The sequence below is a fragment of the Corvus cornix genome, chromosome 12 (genome assembly GCF_000738735.6).
Source record: "Corvus cornix cornix isolate S_Up_H32 chromosome 12, ASM73873v5, whole genome shotgun sequence".
NCBI lineage: Eukaryota > Metazoa > Chordata > Aves > Passeriformes > Corvidae > Corvus > Corvus cornix.
In genome coordinates this window covers 19247424-19267589 of record NC_046342.1, presented here as the reverse complement: position 1 = coordinate 19267589, position 20166 = coordinate 19247424, and the positions used below count along the sequence as shown (strand labels likewise).

The 20166-nt window shown below is 46.4% G+C and overlaps 1 protein-coding gene across 2 annotated transcripts; it reads right to left on the bottom strand.

Annotated features, from left to right (window-relative positions):
• Positions 1–771: 771 nt before the first annotated feature.
• LRRN1 (leucine rich repeat neuronal 1) lies at positions 772–19254 on the bottom strand. 2 transcript variants are annotated; one of them, XM_039559068.1, is made up of 3 exons: positions 19071–19254; positions 4842–5017; positions 772–4628 (listed from the first exon to the last, which is right to left on the bottom strand). In XM_039559068.1, exon 3 carries the CDS (start codon positions 4399–4401, stop codon positions 2251–2253), a length of 2151 nt encoding a protein of 716 aa, XP_039415002.1. In that variant the 5' UTR covers positions 4402–4628; positions 4842–5017; positions 19071–19254; the 3' UTR covers positions 772–2250. The 2 variants fall into 2 exon arrangements, with proteins under 2 accessions (XP_039415002.1, XP_039415001.1); XM_039559067.1 differs by lacking the exon at positions 4842–5017.
• Positions 19255–20166: the final 912 nt, after the last annotated feature.

Below are 20166 nucleotides of genomic sequence, written 5' to 3'. Positions count from 1 at the left end.
AGAGTGAATCTTTGCTGCAGAAGAGATCTTGGTTTAATTCATCGTGCCTGCAGCTTTAAGGTTAGAATAGAATATAGATGAGATGATAATTATTGCTCTGAAGCTCTTCTGGAGAAGGCAACATGAGGAAATGTCCCATTAACATTAAAAACAAATCCAGGAGAAGGTGCTGAAGAAATGCCTTCACCCTGTTACTTCTCCATGATCAAAGGACACTTGCCTAACCCCCAACATCTAATTGTCACACGATTAAAAATGTATGAGCTCTCCTGAACATAGCGAGATTGTGTGTAGCAGCATAAGGATTTGATTGAAATGCATAATTAATACCTTCACTCAGCTTCATGTGGAAACACAAGACCAACAGGGCAGGTTGTCCAAGGGATGGACTCAAGTTTTTGCACCAAGGCAGCTGATTAGTGAAACTATGCTGGTAACTTCTCACTTTTAGACAACGAAAAAGAAGTTTGAAGTTTATCTGTAAATTCTGGGCTGTAAAGTTTTGGATATCTTTGAGAAGCCAATGAGTTTTAAAAAACTTCACACAGCCCCAAACCCCAGGCACATTTGAACAATTAACTTTTACTTACCAAGAACTTATTTGGTGTGTAAAAATTGCACATTGATAGTGGTCATAAAGAGTAGAAAATGCTGTGCTTGTTGCTGAGGGGTCTAGTGTGATGTAACCATGCATTCACCAGAGCCCACCCTGCTCGTGACTCGTGTGCAGAACTTCCATGGATTCAGAAAAGACAACGGACAACGCTTCCATAGGTTCAACTGTAAATGATGCCTTTATATTGTACCCAGTGCACACAGAACACTGCTGCTCTCTTTTACCACAGTAATTCAGGAAAATACTCAGAATATGGATTAATTTTAAGCCTGTAAAAAATACAGTTCAGTATTGGACCAAACATTACTGTCTTGGTTAATTTCTGCTTTTGAAGTAACATTAATCCAATTCATTTTTTTTTCAAGTATACTCCAAGATTCAACTGGTTTATTTCAGTTTGATAGCACTGAGTTGGGTTTTTTTGTCCTAACTGATGGTAATGACAGCTAAATGTCAGCTTCATTTCTATCTTAGCTCAGAATATAAACAGAAAAGTATACAAAAAGGAAAAAGTCCTGTTACACACTCTGTGAATTCTTTTTGCTGTGTACCCTATGCCAGAAAGTTTTGATCCTGCATGTGACTCTCAGTCCAAAAGCCACACCAAGACATTTTTCTCATAAAATTATTTTCCATATTTTGCCTCTAGTGCAGAGAAAACACTGCTATTAACATAAATGCATAAAAAACCTGAATCTGGAACTTCATTTCATCAAGAAAACCCCCCCATGATATTTTTATATAACATTTTAGATATATTTTATGTCAAAACATGATCACCAGTCAAACTAGTGACATCTAAACCCAATACATTATTGTGACTTCTAAAATAAAAAAAACCAGAACAAAACTAAATTTATTATAGCTCTGCCTTCATTAAACACTGTGTGTTGTTGATTTAAACACAACAAAACTCTAGTAATTCTTCAAAAGTGTCTACTAAACAGAATAAAAAGAATAAGAGAACAATTAACATTTAGTTTGTTACATTAAAAAATTGGATGTACATATTCCTATTGCCTGTTAGCTTTACCTAAGCCTTCAACTACTACAAAAATAATAATAATAATAATAATAAAAAAGAGAACTCATTGTTGAAAGTCAAAAACATTCAAATCAGTTGATACAACATTACAGTACAGTCAACTAACATCATTCAGGGTCTCCTTTTCTCAGGGTGGAGTCCTCAGACCAGGGTCACAAACCTAGTTCACTGCAGGTCCAAAACTGAGGGTCAGCTCGGCGAGATCCTGCCCCTGTGATGGCTTTGGGAGAACGGGGCCGGCTGTGTTGGAACCGTGGGCTCACCCAGCCTCAGCACTGGAGTTAGGACAGCGTTAAGTTTAGCACAGTAACAAAAAAAAAAAAAAAAAACAAACCAAAAAAAACCCAACAAACCCAAAAAAGAAAAAATAATAAAATAAATGGAAGATTGGAAGCTAGGTGAAGCTGCCATTTGTGTCAACCCATTGCGATACGCTATACTAAAAAATCCTGAAATATCCACCTGTCCTCACCGCTCTGCCACGGACTAGCAAAGTCAAAAATACAAAAGTCTTCAACTCGTCGTTTTTGCAGAATAAAGCAAAAAAGTCTTTGTGCTCCTTACTACCAGAAGCAAAATATCCTCTGAGTTACCACATGTAATAGCTTCTGGATGTGTCGACTTGGGTCGGCTTGGTCTCTGCAGAGCCATCCTTGTCTTTTTCACTGTCACCTTCCCAGAGATTAATAAGTGGAGGGTAGAGCTCGTTCAGGGGGATTGAAGAGGTCTTTTGCATATATTTTTTCAATGAGTGGTGGTAGTTTTTTCTCTTAAACCTTTTTGCAATATAAACAGAGACAGAGGCGAGGCTGATGACAGCAAACATGGATCCCATCACTGCTGCCAGGGCCGTGCTGGTTTCCTGGTCGGAAATATCCAGCGCAAAAGCTGCATTTTTGGTTGTGACGTTGACACAGGATCTCTGTGTTTGCTGATGGATGTTGGATACTGTCAGACACACTTCATAATCTGTAGAGGGTTGTAAATGTGTGAGGTTGTATTCGTGGACATCCACTGGGACCCTGGCGGTGTAGGTGATGTGAGGGTTGTCAATCTTCATTGTGGCCGATGACCATTTTAAATTGGAAGTCATGACATTGGAATTGACTTTCCAAGAAACCAGGATGGAATGGGATTCGGCTTGTTTCACGTAGATCTTCAGAACCTGGGTGCCATCCAGGAGTGTCCCGTTCACCCGGATGGTAGCGACCCTTGTGTCAGCCCCTTCTATGTTTTGGGCGACACAGGTGTATCTCCCGGAGTCCTCAACCTGGATGTTGGAGATTTCCAAGGTGCCCTCACTGCTCAGCTTGTATTTGTCAGAGAGGCTTTCCACGGTGACTTTATTGCCCAGAGGAGTGACCCAGTAGATTTCTGGCTCAGGTTCTGCCATGGCCCGGCAATCTAAAAACACCGTCATGCCAACGTCCAGGTTTAGGTGATTGGGAAAGGTCTCATGAGAGATCATTGGAAGACATTGTTCGTTTGAATCCTGTATCAGCACTTCCTTCACCTGCTGTCCTCGGTATTCTGGAGGCATAGCACAGAACATGGAGAGAGGCTCCATGAAGCGGATGTTGGTTTTGTTGGAGTTGATCCAGTGGATGACGCAGTCGCACCTGAGCGGGTTGCTGTGGATGCTGATCTCACGGAGGTTTGGGAGGGATTCCACTGTCTTTTGGTAGACTGCATTCAAGGCATTGTTGTTGAGCATCAGGCTCTCCAGGGCAGGGACGTTGCGGAATGCCAGGCGATGGATGTAAGACAGCTTGGGGTTGTTGGTGGCTTCCAGCTTTGTGAGTTCAGGCAGGTTGTCCAGCGCATACCTATCGACAGACACGAGTTCCCCCATGTTGTTGATCCCCAGCTCTTTCAATCTGAGCATGTTTTTAAAATCCCCTTCTTGAATTTTATGAATTGGATTTTTGTTGAGATCCAGGAATTTTAAATTGGGAACTTTCTCAAGTGCAAGCTGAGGAACTTTTACCAATTTGTTATCATAAAAGGAAAGACTTTCAAGACTATCCAAGCCTACCAAGGCATTGCCAGGAATGTCTGTGAGGTACATACCTGCCAAAACTAGACTCCTTAAGTTTGAGAGTGGTTTGAAATTCATATCAAGTATTCCAATCACTGGGTTTTCTCCAATCATGAGAATCTCTAAGTTGGGAGTAGAATCAAACCAACGGCTGTCAATAACTTTTAATTTGTTGGAGTTGAGGTGTAATCTCAGAAGATTTTTCAGGCCAGAGAATGCGTTCGCAGAAATGCTGCTGATCTGGTTGTGATTTATGTAGAGCTCCTGCAGATTGCAGAGGTCTTGCAGGCAGTAGTCAGTCATCTCCGTGATCTGGTTCTCCTCCAGGTGCAAAGTCGTAAGCTGAGTAAGATTGGAGAGCCCAACATCTCTGATACTTGTGAAGTTATTTTGTGAAAAATCCAATTCTGTTAAATTAAAGAGCTGTTGGAGCTCATCTGTGGTCTTTGCAATGTTGTTGCTCTGTAACAGAAGGACTTGAGTGTCACTGGAGAGGTTGCTGGGGATTTTTGTTAACCGGAGGTCGTTGCAGTCAACTGTGGTGGCTTCCCTGTACGTTGACTGTGGTGTAAACCAGGGCCTGATTTCACAGACACAAAGCTGTGGACATTCGTTGCTCTGTATGGAAGACTCAGTTAATGAATTCATTAACAATTCTAGCACCAACTGGCACACAGTTAAAACAACTCTAACCTTTGCCATGCTGGCCAGGGAGGCAGTTCAGATCCCCAGCCCCCTAAAATCCCCACAGAGGGTGATCCCCTATCAGGCAGAAAATGTAAAGCTTGATGTTTAAGGTGAAAGGCTTGGACATCCAGACAGGTGAAAGATGATTTTCTGAGTTCAGAGAAGTTAAGAAATGCTCTGAAGACTCTCTGCTGCTGCTCGGTGTTTCCGAATCTTCTGCAAATCAGTGCCTGAATATGGTCCTGAAAGCAGATTAGGATATCTGTTACGCTCAGCTCATATACAGTTCATCTATTATTAGTTAGTTTCTTCAACCTTTGAAAGAAAATATCTGAAAAGAGTCATTATTTTAACAGTAACCTCTTATAAAAATCCCAGTCTGGTATAGGTAAATTATGTAGGGTTTGGAACTCTCTACTTGGGGTCTACATGAGAAATCTCTCTGAGTGAATTACCTGAAAATAAGACTTTGGGACACTTTTCAGGTTTAACCTGCAGGAGTTGTTTGAATGGCGAATGCTGAGGGTGGAGGACGTGCTGGTGAGCACAGCGAGGTCTCAGACGAGTGTCAACACCCAATCCCTGTCGCCACGGCTCGGATTTCAGACGTGTGGAATTAAGGCTCAGGAAGCTGTTGGTTTAGAAGTTTGAAGCTAAATGCGTGTGAACTTTGCCAAAATTCATCCAAGTTAATCAAATCGGTTCCAGATAACAGCTTAGATTTAATCCAGCTCAGCACCAAACAAAAACAGTAAATTTGATTAAATGAATGTGCTGCCCTTATTTCAGCTGTTCATACTGCACTGTGATTGTATGAACTGTTTACCACGATTCCAAATTGCTGTGGAAGCCCCACATTTGCATCAGCTTAGCCTGAAGTTGTTCATGCAAGAGTGTGTTTAAATTAACCCAGCTGTGCCCAGGCACCTCAGAACATCTGGTGTATCGTGGGGCTTTAAACACATAATCCAGGAAAATTTCATAGTAAAATCTTTCTCATTCTCACTTCATTGGAAAATCACTCTGGTGAGTGCAGTTGAGACTTCTCAAACAAAAGGTTTGGGTTTTTATGTAACTAAAATAATCAGGTTGTGCTGTATGGACTCCCCACCCCTGAAAGTGTCCAAGACCAGGCTGGACAGGGCTTGGAGCAACCTGGGATAGTGGAAGGTGGCAGGGGGCGGAACTGGATGGGCTTTAAGGTCCCTCCCAACCCAAACCACTCTGTAATATCTGTGAGAACACAGTGATGAAAAACTGCAATATCAGAAAGCAGGAAATCAAATCTTTTTCAATCAGAATGTAGCAAAGCCTCAACCCAGTCACAGCCCACAAAAGATGGTACTATAAAAAATAACAAAACTAAATACAGCTTTTAAAAATAAGTTTAAAATACTCCTCTGGATAGTGGTGACAGGAATGCTATTTATACAACACTTACTTCCAAATCTGATCCTATCAAATAATGAAATTACCGTGTTTTATTTTAGATTATGTAGTGCTGTAGGTAGAACACACCCAACAGCATTTTTATTACTTATTTTTATATTGTTATTCTGTGGTTGTGCTTTGGAGGAAGGGAAAGAGGAGTGGGACCCAGAATACATTTGACCCTGTTGAGTCAGATTTTGTCTCCGGTATCTGAGACTTGAAGGAGAGCTGAGCAGACTCTGCTGGAGGGGGGAAAACCAACTGTAGGACCAACATTCCTTCTCGAATGACTTCCAACTGATGGAAGAATTGACTAAGATTGTATTAAAAAATAAATCCTAATGGCACCGTAATGGTAGGGAACACGTTAGCATGGAGTGATGAGGAGGCTGGCGTAGCCTGAGCTGTGCTGACTCTGATGGATGCTTCCCTCCACGGCAACACATTTGTAGCTGACCCAAACCAGCCAGTTCTAGGAGAATTGATGGCATCCGAAGCGTAATTGATTTAATTGCAGATTTTCAAATGGCAGCATTTTGCAGTGAATAACGCAGGCAGTGCCTTCCCCTGCTCACAGTCCTGGGCAGCTACAGGAGGTGCCCTGAGCTGCTGTGCCCGTGGGCTGTCCCCTCACCCAGGGACACGTCCCTGCTCCAGCTCTGCACCTGGCCCAGAGAGGGAACACTGCTCCCAACATTCCTGCCTGTGGAATTTCTCCTGCAGCTTCTCAGTGGATGAAGAGAAGGGAGTTGGTGCCTCATAAAGCTGAGGGCCCTACTGATGTTTTACTACTGATTTAGCCCTGATGGAGCTGTATGAATCGTGTAATGCTTTAAAAACCAAACTGCCTGAAAAAGACTTCAAAGGTTCTTTTAAAATATGTAGGAGCATGTCTAGATGTTGCAAAAAAAATCAAATTCGATCTTTTCTTTGTTGAATATTTATATCCTCTTACTTGCATGTTACAGTTATTGTTCATCCTTGCTAAGAAGGCATTTGTGGGTTTATTGACCAGAGTTCTGGGTTTATGACCACTGTAAATAGATGATTTTACAAGTTCCTAGTGACTCGTTCTCTTCTGTAGCTATTCTACTGCGAATGGATTTAATTTTCTTTAACTGCAAATGCTCTTTAGAAACAACCCATACATTGCTGTCTCCAGTCTCCCTCAGCCCAGGGCAGCTTGGATGAAGCTGGAAATTAAATTCCAGGGTAATCAAAGAGTGAATCCTGAGCAGCCTCATGTGCCCCAGCCCATTTCAGTGCTGTGCTGGTGTGAGTGGCACCCAGGGGCCACAGCAGGAGGAACAACCTGTCATAGGCTTTGGTTTTAGCTGCTTGTGGTGTGTAAAACCCCATCCATGGCCCTGATCAAAGCTACAGAGACAGCAGAGCAGCCACCAAAAGCCATCCCTTTGCCCCAGGATTCTCATCTTTCCAGTCTTTCCAGCACTGGCAGGACTGATCCCAGAGACCTCTGCAATGTTTTGTGTTGCAGATCCTGAGGGTGTGAAGGAAAGCTTTTAGCATTCCCTGCCTTCCCTCTCATTTGTTAGATTCATATTTTCTGGTGTTCCAACCCACAACAGCAGTTGTAACAGCTGGTAACTTGATATCAGCAGAAATAATGGCTAATTTTATGTGAGAGATATGGAGGGAATTATTTTACTCAGAGTAACGAAATGCATCTTCCGTGGCACCGCTCAGCACCCGGTGCAGTAAGAAACCACATTTCTGTCAGCAGCAAACCCACAGCAGCTGGCTGAGGTGTTGGCTTGTTCCTGTTCCCTGAGGGCAGAAACAGGAGCATCATTCCTGTCTCTCATCCTGGAAACGCACGCCATGGGGAAGTCTAACTCTTCCCTTCCTACCTAAGTTCTGAAAACTGGTTAATACTGAGAATTTGTTTGGCCCAAGAAATCATGAGGGCAGGTGTTTGGTTATGGAGCAGAAGATCCCTCATTTCAGCTTTCCTCGGAGAGAGGGGTGAGTGGGAAGAGGTGTGCCCTGGTAGCCATGGACTTACTGGTGGCTTTTAAAGAATTTGGTTGGTTGGGTGATCAGAAGAAAAAGTCCATTTAAGCCTCCATTGCAGTAAGAGGAGAATATGAAGGGACAAGCATGAAATAAACTGTTCATTAAAAGTGTTCACAGTTAACCTGCCAACTAAAAAGAAGAGATATTAAACAATTTTGCTTGGTAATAGGAAAACAAAGTGTTGTCACTTCCCTGACAACTGTATTAATGGTCACTATTAAAATTCGCTGAAAAGAGCCACAATCTTGTTTGCACATGGATATCTGGATGCATTTTGAAACAGTGGTGCTGCCACAGCAAATCTGCCCTCTCCACAGTAACGTGGTTCATTCTTGCAGAATTTCTTTTATATTGCAATAGCATCAGCCCAGATTTTGGTCGGCAGCCACCTGCACTGAGTGTGCCCAGGTAAAAGTTGGAGGGATCAGATACACGAAGAAATTACCCCAGGCTAAGACAAGCAATTTATTCTGCAGTTGCTGTGAGCCAGAAGCACACGCTGATCTCCCATCCCTCCCCTCCCCTCCCCTCTCTCCAAAGAAACATTTTCCCAGGTGGGAGCTGTGTGTTGGAAAATTGTCTGTTGTGCTAACATTCCCTGCTAATGACTCAAGAAGCTCCTGCATTCCCATCACTACCCTGTGGGAAACTGCTGCCATCCCTCAGGGAAAACCTGTCCTGGCTGCTGCAGCCTGGATCAGGTGGCTCAGCAGGGCAATGCAGGTGGGACAGCCCAGCAGCCGTGCCCAAGGACCTGGAGCAGGGTGAGTGCCAAGCAGGAGAACTGGGGGAGCTTCAGGTGGAACTGGAAAATGGAATTTAGACTGGGATCAGTACAGCTCCAGGCTCTGCTCTGTTCCTCAGCAATGGGACAAGAGGAACGGGCAGGAACTGATGCCCAGGAAGTTCCACCTGAACATGAGGCAGAACTTTCCCATGCAGTGCCCAGCCCTGAACAGATTGGCCAGGGGGAGTGTGGAGGCTCTTCCCTGGGGATATTCCAGACCCATCTGGACACAATCCTGTGCCCTGTGCTCTGGGATGGCCCTGCTGGAGCAGGGAGGTGGTACCAGATGCCCCACTGTGGTCCTTCCAACCTGACCCATTCTGTGACTCTGTGGAAGGAAGAACCTGTTGGGAGAGGGGACACTGGAGGCTGGGCTGGAAAAGATCTGGGCTGGAGCTCTGCGGATGCTGGAAGCATCACTGGAGGTGAGGGCGGCCACAGGGAGCTCAGGCTGGCATCACTGCAGGCTGCTTAAGGCAGCTGGGTGAGTTTAGGAAAGGGTTTTGTGTGTGTGTGTTGGAGGTAAAACATGCCCTGCTCTGCTCTGACCTTCAGCAGGGCCTCTGCAGTTCTGTATCCCCCTGTTTTCTGTGGATAAAACAGGGATTGGGGCCGTGCCCGGGTGAGCCATCGCCTCTGGCTGGGCTTTAGGAGGGAGACGCACTGAAATAGGAGTGCCCACTAAATCACAGCAGTAAGCTCAACACTAAACCTGGTCTAAAACCAGGTTACTAAAGTCAGGCTTGCTCCAGTCAAGTGCAGCAGTGACCTTGTACATCTTAGAGAAAGAGGACTTGGAGTTTAATAACCAGGGCAGTTCCAGCCAACCCACGGAATGGGCTCCATTCCCAGGAATTAAATTTACAAGTGCAATCCTGTGTATTTAGAAAAACATTGAGGAATCAAGTAAGCCTTTTATAGTGAGGTTTTTAAAGTCTCCAGTGTCATCAGGAAATAAGCTATTTACAGGTTTGAATTGTGGAAAATACAGAAAAATCAAGCTGAAAATGATGACAGTTGAAAGAGCTTGAAAAAATCTGAATGTGGGAGCTTGGTATTAAAAGGAAATACCAAAACAAGGGCCTGTAGGACATCTAATAATGGTATAAAGCCTCAAAACACATCCTCAGGGATTTACAATATTTAAGGTTTGGGGCTCTTTTTCCCTTCAAATAATGCCTACTTTTTCTTCTCATCTGTACACACATTCCATCAAAATAAAGTCTGTGTTTAATTTTGGGGAAAGCTCTGGTGAGGTGATTTGCTGCATCTCAAGACAACCTTAGCATGCTTTATCTGTGTTCTTTTGAAAAATACTACTCTTATCTCCACCAAAGAACTGCAAAGAGCATCCTATTCATAACGTCTGCACTGCAGAAACAGCATATTACAGCTTGGAAATTTGTAATTTATTTGGGCTTATTCTTAAGACTCGCATCCGATACAGTATTTTTCATTAAAATATTGAAGTAAATTTGCAGGAGAGGGAAAAATGGTTTTCATTCATAGACTGCTCTGGAGTGCAAGGGGCTGGATCCCCTGCAGGGAGCAGCCACTGGGTATTGATGGCCCAACAAATCCATCATAGAATTGCAACCCAGCTTCTGGCAACCGATGGAAAATGTCTCACAGATTACCATTAACCAGTCATATTAGAAACATCAGGAATAACAGGGGCTTGCCAAACAGTGGGTTGTCAAATTATAGAGGCTGTTTGCTTTAGGAAAGAAAAAACCTCATAAACCACCTCATAGTCTTGAAACCTGAAAGGTGAGATGTGTTTGTGCAGCAGGAATATTCTTATGTTAGGAACACAAATTTTTATCAGCTTTCTTGCTACATTTTTCTTCATGAATGAGTTTAATCTTGGGACAATATGGGTTGTTCTGCTGTCCAGGACTCGTTTTCATGTCCTGCTGCAAGGGTTCAATGTGAAGGCAAAGCTTTGATCCATTTGATGGAGAAGAATCCTATCTGTGACCATTGTCTTCATTCCACACAATCACCAGACAAAGTTACTTCATTAGATCAGCATTTCTGAGAGTCAACCCATTCCACTGCCAGATTAAGAACCAGTTTCCTGAGACCTTCCCTGCAGCTCTTCCCTTCTGCCTGACCTGCAGGACAGCTCCTTGCAGGTTATGGAGGACAAACCTCTGGGATGTGCTTTCCTTTCCCCCTGGACATGCCCTAACCCATCCCCAGCCCTCTGGGCATTTTAAATGCAAGGGAGAATTGAAACCTAATTGGTTTAAGTACAGTATCTAAAATTTCCAGAGCATAACTAATTTGGGAAGACCTATTCCAACTATTTTTTGCATGTTGTGTATCTGCTGGCTGATGAATGAAAGAGGACCAAGGCTAGAGAAATTCTGCTTTGGCGTCTCACCATATTTAAAGAGTAGAAATGGATTGAGTCATGGCATATTTGGGATCTCAGAACCCTGTGGAAGGATCTGAGCATCTTGTGACCCACAGGGGCACCTCCCTCCCAAGGATTTCATATGGAACAGCTCAGAAAATCTCTGCTTCTTACTATTGATCAAAATCAGCCCAGTTCAAGTAAAAATTAAAAAAAAAAAGTGAAAGAGGAAAAAGGGCATGAAGGTAGATTGGGTTGGATTTTGGAGTGGGATTCCCTTTTTGTTTCTTGACCACTCAGAGAGCCAAGGAGCTTGGCCAGTGGAAGCAAAGTGTTAATAACGAAAGGAGGAGCAGACAAGGAATATTTTTAACCAGGAGAAACAGGGATGTCAGAACTCCACAGGATTTTCCTGAAGTAACAGAAAATCCTTTTCCTCCCTTTTTGCTGACTGGCTTCTGGCAGTGTGATTATTTTGCTTCCTACACAGTTCTAGATCAAACTCCAGTTTTGTGAGTCACTCAGGATCCCCCACAGTTGGGAAAGACCCCAGCGTGTACGTGGTTGTTACTACAACACAGGATGCCAAGAAACCCTGTGCTGGAAACGGTGCCTGATAAATCCAAACCAGAATGAGTCAGGAGCTCTGTAGGTATTTATAAATCAACACAATGGTGCTGGCTGTAGGGAATGCATGAGGCTTGTTATTAAAAATTATATGTGCATGGAGCTTCAATTGCTTTTCTTCAATCAGGAAAAACTTCTTTTTCTGGTCCTTGTTACACTCTGTTTTGATAATTCTGTTTCCTGTGGCTGTAGTATGTGTTAGCTTTTCAATTATTAGTGATTAAGTATTAAACTGTATTTTACTATTAGCTGAGATCTATACCTACAGTTTGTACATGTAGTGTGCTGACACAGACTTCAGCCCTTAGAATAAAACAGACTTTTATTGATTTTTTCCCCTGAGTTTTATGCTTACAAAACCCAATTCTCTGTTTCTGAGCTATATATATTTAAATGTTAATAGACCCATCTATTGAGTTGGCTGATACAGAAGATCTGATAGGAAAGATTGTGAGCATACCACTAACAAAATAAATGGATTTAGCATGGGAGGTGCTGAGATCTCATAGAAAGGCTGTTAGCACCAAGACAAAGATCTGGAACTCAACCAAGCCGGGGAGGGATAGAACTAATTCCATTAAGTGGCCACAGATTTGGAACTGCTCTGAATCAAGGCTTTACTGTGACTTAAGGAAAAGGCTCTTTTCTCTCCAGTTCCACTGCTGTATCCTGTGACCCCCCCCTTTTCCACACGTCTTTCTGCACTTCTGCTACATGAAATACGTGTTCCTCACCATTATTTTGCTCCAAAGTCATTTAGGTAGCATTGCCACGGGATCAGAACAGGAAAGCTCAGTCAGCTGAGAGTGGTGGAAACCTTCACAGCCTGGATTCAACCATTTCTTTTGATCTCAAGTATCACCCGAACCCTGATAGTTTGTTTCATGCAGAAAACAGTCTTGCTTTGAAATGTTCATGAGATTAAGAAGGAGAGAAAATACATCCTGTTGAATGTATTGTGTGTTTAGGAAGAGGCTTATAAACTGTTCCTTGAGCTTCAGTCCTCAGTCTGGTCATGGCCATGTCCCAGGTTTTCCATGGATGGCTTTTTCCATCTGTGGAGGTACTAAAATTGCTGCCTATTGCAGAAAGGAAGTTTTTCCTGTCAAAATTTTAAGTTACCAATGCTTTATAGATAAAATCTTTACCTAATTACAATGATTCATTTGGGCACAGTAATGTTTCTTTTCTATACACCAGACTTGTTTCACTTAAAGGGGGCAGAAAGAGAAAGGAAAGCAGATTTCTCAATGAACTTAGAAAAAGCACTGACCTGGTTTTACTTGGTGCCTTTTACTATGATGAACCCACTCTGAAGACCTGTTTTCAAGCAGCAATTAAAAAACTTCATTTCTGCAACTGCTTGTTCACCTATGGCTAAGGTAAGTTATTTTTCAAGGCATTTACACGTCATTGGTGGCTCTCTGGAACCATCAATATTTACTCTATTTCTGTTAGAATGATGGATCATTTGTAATTGAAAAATTTAACAAGGCCAATCAGTAGCTCATCTGCATCCCAGTAATTGTATGCAGCACATTAGCAAGGTATGAATTTATTAGATAGTTTTGGACTTGCTTAATCAAATAAATGATATGATGCATGAAATAACAGAAAATGAAGAATTCATTATATAAATGATAAACATTTTCAAATTACAAAAGGACAATCCAAGCTTTGATTGGTATTTTATTAAAACAAGGTGAAATGATATTTTACCAAACTTTGGACAAGCTCAGAGATTCTCTCTAAATAACTCTTAGGTGTTTTGTAGAAGTCCCTTAGGATGTGATCTGTCAGCCTCCAGTGTGGAGGAGGAACCCAGGGAACATCTCCCATGACCTCAAACAGCCCCATGGCTTCTCCAGACCACGAGTGTTCTCTTTATAACAGGATAAAATAAGGAGCAGTGACCTCAGGTGGAACACTCCAGTGAAGGGCAGAAGGTGGCAGTGGCAGGGCTGGAGATCTGCGTTATCTCCATTGCCACAGGTGGAGCTTGTCCAGCTTGGAAAGTGTTTGTTGAGCATGGAGGAATCTGGTTTTGGTCTCAGCATCACCTTGTAAGGTGTGTGGTACTGAAATGTGTGTATGGAAGCAGAGCTTGGTGTTTCTGCAGGTGAGACCCAATCCATGCACAAGGAAGGTCAAACAGGTACCAGACACATCCCTGCAACATCCCCCATCCCAGGCTCAGCCGTGCTGCTTTTCTGTCCCATGCTTGACTTGGACACCTCCTGCTTGCCACAGATCAGCCCCTTTGGGGTGAAGCCAGTGACTCCCAGGTGATCTCAGGGGTGGGATGTGCCCATCCACCCAGGGGCCCTGTGGGACTCCCCTCTGGTGCTCCCCAGGGCACAGGGCTGCACTGGGACAGCGATGGCTCCCAGCACCACAGTGGGGAACAAACTGTGGGTGCCTCTGGAGTGTGAAGAGACCCCCCACCCTGAGACCTGCCTGGGGTTTTGCTCCCTTCCAGGCCCAGAGCAGCCCTTCCACAGGAGCAGGGCAGGGGCTGCACTTCCCCAGCACTGGTGGGAGCTGAGGAACCAGCCAGGCAAACCCTGCCAGGTACCTTCAGGGGGCCTTGGCTTCCAAAAGCCCTTGGTTCTCCTGCTCTAATCCAAACTGACAGATGCCCAAATTGCTGGAATCACCAGTTAGTTAAATTAAATACCTGGAAATGAGATGCTGGCTGACAACCTCTAAAATTTCTAACTAAAACCTCCAAGTAAGGTTTGCGTCAGTGTTAAACTGCTTTGAGTTGGGAATTGGTCAGGGAAAATACTGCTCTGTGTGACCACTGAGGACTAAAGGACAGCACCTCAGGAGAGAAAATTATGTAGTAAGGCTGCTGTACCAAATAAAATAAGGGAAAGAGCTGTTTCTCCATGGCACTTTTATAACTGCCGTGCATTCTCACTACAGCACCCTGTTAAATATTTCAGGCCCGTTACTTAAACTTGCTTTCCCTTGTTGTTCTGTTAGTTAAAAAGGGAAGAAAAAGGCAATACTCCACTGCAAGTACTCGATCTTTAGAAACTGTGCTCCAGGTAAAAACCAGGTCCTGTTCTTTCAATAATTCAGCCAGATGGAAAGTCAGGAGAACACTGGCTTGTATCACCAAAGTAGGGTCTTATGAAATAGAAGGTGAAGTTATAAAAATATTTTGCAGGAGAAGTTAAGAGCAGAGACTAATTCTTGTCTCACTGATGCCACAGACTTGTCCTGCCTTCACCAGGGGGAGAATTAGGCCAATCCAAAATAGGCCAACCCAGTATTTTTCTTCAGTGCCATATGCACAAAAAGGAAAGACGACATGTGAAGAGCAAAACAAAATTTGAATAAAGTTGCAGGGTTTGAAGCAGCAAAGAATAAGAGAGGGGGGCTCAGAAGAACTCTTATGGGGAGCACTCTCAGCCCTCCACAGAGGCACGTTCAACTCCCAACCCTATGGAGTCCATTAGTGAAGGACTTAATTACTCAGCTACAGGAAAAGAACAAGACTGGAAATGTCTTTGCGTAACTCAAGCACATCTGCAGTGGCTGTTTCTTATCAAAGTAGTCCTGTGAATTCTTTGTGCAGAATTTAAGCCCTCCAAATCTTAGAGAAACACCATTATTTAATAATTACTTACAAACCAACAAAACCAGTTCCCAAGCCAGCTCTATGATTTTCTTTGCTCTTGCCCATCTTTCTTTCCACATGTTAATTGCAGAGACAAAATAGAACATGGGAATATTTGTAGTGGGTTTCCTTGGATTTCTGTCCTGGTATGGGGCTCTGGCTGCTTCCCACCTCTGCACTCTCCCAGGAGCCCCCCAAGCACTGCCAACCCTCCTAACACAGTTGGCAGAAAAACCATCCCAGCTCCAAAGTCCCCTTTTGTGTAGAACTCACAAATTATTTTTGAGAAAGATGTGTTTAAGTCCTGACCCTGTTAATGACTTAACTACTCTGGAGCATAGCCTGGAATTCTTGATTTCTGGGAGCAACGTGGGTCTCCAGGATGGCAGCTCCAGCTGGGAGGGGATGCAGGAATCAGCCGTGGTGAGGCTGAAACGCAGGCTCCCTGTCCATGAGCCTTATACAAACAGAGAGGAGGAGGGCTGGATTTATGTGCTTCCAAAAACTTTACATAGATTTTCTTCAGTTCTGTGTCTACAAAATGTCTGCCAGGAAAAAATCTGGAGCTTGGCAGGATGAAGCCTCACACGTGTATTGTTCATGTAACTATGGTAACCTACAAATGCCACCAGTGTTTCCATTTCATACACAAATGAGGGGACAGCTGTGGGGACCACATGTCTGCCAATGGAATAATATATGTGAACTAGGATGGCTTGGTCAGAAAATTACAACTCATCTATATTAATCAGGGCTTCAAAGAACAGGCACCTCCGTGGCGACAAAGTGCACAGGAAGACAGAGGGATTTTTATTTTGGAAAATTTTGGCTCCTCTGTAAATATTTTCAGCATCTTGCTACTTTGCTGGTTGAAAAATAAACTAAAATAAATACTGTACAACGAGAGCCCTTCTATAAACATCACTTAACTCTTTTCCTTGGGTTTTGTTTGTTTGGGGCCTTTTTTCTAATGCCCAATCCTTGTCTGAGCCTGACACAGAACCTGACCTGGGACCAGGCAAGCCACTCACCTGGGGAAGGAGCAGCTTCAAAAGAGGCAGAAGTAACGTGGTTCAGAGCTTTGTGAACAAAGCCCTTTTTTTACTCATTGATATCATTAACAGAAGGAAGAGCTTCAAAAAATTCATACAAGAAATTAAAAAAATGACTTAAAAATATTGTTTAAATGTGGATGAATCTATATCGTCCCTAACAACAACAAAAAGAAATCTGCAGATCCAATAATGCAAATAAATCCCCTTTCCAGTGAATATTAAGCTACGCAAGCTGCAGTAGCAGCAATACTTGACCGCTGTTATGATTCATGCAAGGTGTTTTAAGTGTCCCTACAAAAAAAGCCACAGAGCGGGGATCTGCTGCCCTCCTTGGCAGCAGCAGCCAGCCGGCAGCAGGATGCAGCAGGAATCCAGCACGCCGATTAGGAAAAGTTTTCCCTGCCTTCTGCAGTGCCACGCTTCTGTATCGGAGTGAAACAAAGGCTGCGGCATCCCCTCCTCCGCTCGCGGCAACGAGCCGGGCTCCGAGCACCGGGCACGAGGGGGATGTAGGAGATGGTGATGATCATGAGAGCTTTAACCACTGCTTGTTGAAATGATCCCATTTGCTCCACGAGCTGGAAACAAATACACACAGAGAATCATGGAATCCCAGACTGGTTTGGGTTGGGAGGGACCTCAAAGCCCATCCAGTGCCACCCCTGCCATGGGCAGGGACACCTCCCACTGTCCCAGGCTGCTCCAAGCCCCAATGTCCAGCCTGGCCCTGGGCACTGCCAGGGATCCAGGGGCAGCTCCAGCTGCTCTGGGCACCCTGTGCCGGGGCTCTGTTCCCTATGAGGTTGTTTGACCCCTGGTGAGTCAGACTGAACAGAAGTTTCTTTTTTCAGCCTGAATTTGGATGGGCTCAGCATTATTTATGGCAGTAAAAAAAGGTCCTTCACAGTTCGCATGAAAAGTTGTTATCCTTTTATAATTGTCCAACTTAATGCAAAATCCTATTTCCTTCAATGATCAGTAGTGTTATCGTGTCTGTTCTAGGTAAATGGAAAAGACTTTATGGTCATCACAGTAACTGGTCTATTAAAGTCCAAAATGCCTACTGGGAGAGATAATTTTATATAGACTACATAAAACGTTGTGCAGCTAACTCTCAACACGTGAGGTAAAAGTTAAACTGGAGCTCTTGTCCCGGAGCAGTGTCACTACAGAGGCTGCAGAGCAGGGGGGACAGGGACATCAGGGGCTGTGCCCAGGGCTGGGAGCCCATGGGCTGACCAGGCAGAACCATCCTGCTCCCATCTGGGAAGCTTCGTGTGTTGGTTTGTGTCCCTCTCAGTGTGTTTGTCTTTTAAATTAATTTAAATTCTGACTTGCAAGACTTTGGGAGGATCAGTTTGGTAGGATCCCTTGCACAGCAGTGGGGCTGATGCTGGGTGTGCCTTCGGTTATTCGAAGCTCTGTGATATCTCCCTGTGTGTACATCTGAGATATTGGCCAGAACACGTTTATGATCTTGTTCAGAAATACTAGGTTCCTTTTATAGGGACCCTTTAAGTCTGTAAGGAAAAGACTTAAAGGTTCCCAAACTAGTTTTTATTGAAGGGATTCATTACTTGGGAGCTGTCGCACAGCTCCAGAACGAGAATAGAAGCACCCTGTGTGTGATCTCTCACCTTTGGACAACACTATCGCCTACTTTGAGTTTAATTCTGTTACTTTTCCTTCTATCGCCTGGTGGGAAATGCGCACCGAGCCAGCACTGGGGAAGAGAATCACTTGGGGGAGGCCGAAAATCGCAGGCGAACATCTGTTGTGCGGCCCCGGCAGGGCTGAGCCGCCGGCACAATGCGCCTCGCTCCTGTCCCTCCTCTCACAGCGAACGGGGGCCGGCCCCGCGCTCAAAGGGCTCTTTGACAGGGGCGACAAAGGGGCGGCAGCGGGGCCGGTCCCTTTGTCCGCCCGCGGCCGCCAGCCCCGGGGGCCAGGGCACCCCCAGAGCCGGCGTAAAGGGCTGCCGCTGCCCCGCGCTTCTCCCCGCACATTTTAGGCAACAGACTTCCAAAAGAGCCCCCACCAAAGCGCAGGTGCGCTGCAGCAGGGACCCGGCGGAGCATCCCTCGCCTGCCCTGCGCTCTCCCGTGGCCGTCCCGCAGCCCCCCGGGTGCGGAGCGGCCGCTCCGCCCGCAGCGCCCCGCGCACAAAGCCGCGGCCGCGGGAGGAGGGCGGCGGAGCCGCGGCCCCGCTCACACTGCGCCTTTATGCCGCTTTCTGAAGGGCCATTGTCACACTGAAGGCTCCTTGTCTCCTCGCATTCCTCCGGGTGAATGGATGAGGCAGGACATCTGCCGGGATCCGCTCCCATTCGCATGCAAATAGGGGACGCGGGCAGCGCTGCCGCACCGCCGGCCCCGCGCCCATCGCCGGCAGCCCGGTGCAGCGATTCCCCCCCCAGAATCCCCGATTTACCGCAAACCGGCCCGGGGAACAGCGGAGCACCCGAGAGGGAGGAGCAGGAGGAGAGCGATGCTGCAGCCGAAACCCCGCAGCCCCGGAGGTGCGAGGCGGCCGCAGCCCCGGGGCGGTCCCGGCGCGGTGCGGAGCCACCGAAACCCCGCAGCCCGGGGGGACTCCCCCGGCAGCCCCGGGGAGGGCACTGGGGGCGCGTCCGCCACCGCAAACTTTGCTCTCTCCCCGGGCCGCACCGCACACCCCCGCAGCCCGGAGCGGAGCCCTTGCACCCGCGGCGCTCCCGCAGCCTCTGCTCCCTCCCCCGAGCCTGGCGGACGCACTCACCGCCGGCCGGGCACTGCCGCGGTTGTCCCCCGGGGCTGCACATCCGCTGCTGCCGCCGCGGTCCCACCGCGCCGGGATGCCGGGAGCGCTGGACGGACGGATCGATCCCTCCGTGCCTGCTGCCCGCCCCCAGCACAGCGGCGGGGCCGGTGCCGGTGCGCGGTGCCGCCCGCTCTGAGCCGCCGCCGGCGCGCACCTGGGAAGGCGCCGCGGGTCAGCTGACGGGCCGCGCTCCCATTGGCTGCCCCGGCTGAGGGGGCGGGGCCAAGCCAGACCCCGCCCCCCGGCCCCGCCCCTCCGGCCCCGCCCCCGGCCTCGGTGCGCTCCGGGGCTGCCGCGAGCACCGTCCGCATCCAGGGCGAGCATCCTGCCCTTCCTTCCTTCGCATCCAGGGTGAACATCCCTCCTTCCAGCGTTCGGATCCAGGGTTAACAACCCTTCCCTCCATCCTTCGCATCCAGGGTTAACATCCCTTCCTCCCATCCTTCGGATCCAGGGCTAACAACCCTTTCCTTCTATCCTTCGTACCCAGAGTGAACATCGCCTTCCATCCTTTGGCTCCGGGGTTTTATCTTCCATCGTTTGGCTTCAGGGTTAACAACTCGTCCATCCTTAGGCATTAAAGTTAACAGCCCCCTCCAGTGGCACACACGTCCCCGGCACACACTCTGCAAGTCACTGGGGCTGGCGTGAGCAGTGTCACCATCCCGATACATAACCTGCGTCTAAGGAGGAGCGTGGACCTGCTGAGTAACTTCCCACCTGCCCTTTGAATCCTGGTTCTAAATTTTTTCAAACTTCATTCAGAGTGGCACGACGGTGTGGTGACAAAGTGCTGTGGCCTGCCGGGAATCAAACGTTTGAGTTTCTGTGCTCTGTAGAGAGGCAAACCTCGAGCCAAGTGGACGGGGACTCACACCCGCAGAGGGTGCTGGGCACTGCCCAGGCTCCCCAGGGAATGGGCACGGCCCCGAGGCTGCCAGAGCTCCAGGAGCGTTTGGACAGCGCTGCCAGGGATGCCCAGGGTGGGAGTGTTGGGGTGTCTGTGCAGGGCCAGGAGCTGGACTGGGTGATCCTGTGGGTCCCTTCCAACTCA

Excerpts from the sequence above, each read along its gene's own strand:
- LRRN1 (XM_039559068.1), bottom strand. The coding sequence starts at position 4,401 with ATGGCAAAGGTTAGAGTTGTTTTAACTGTGTGCCAGTTGGTGCTAGAA.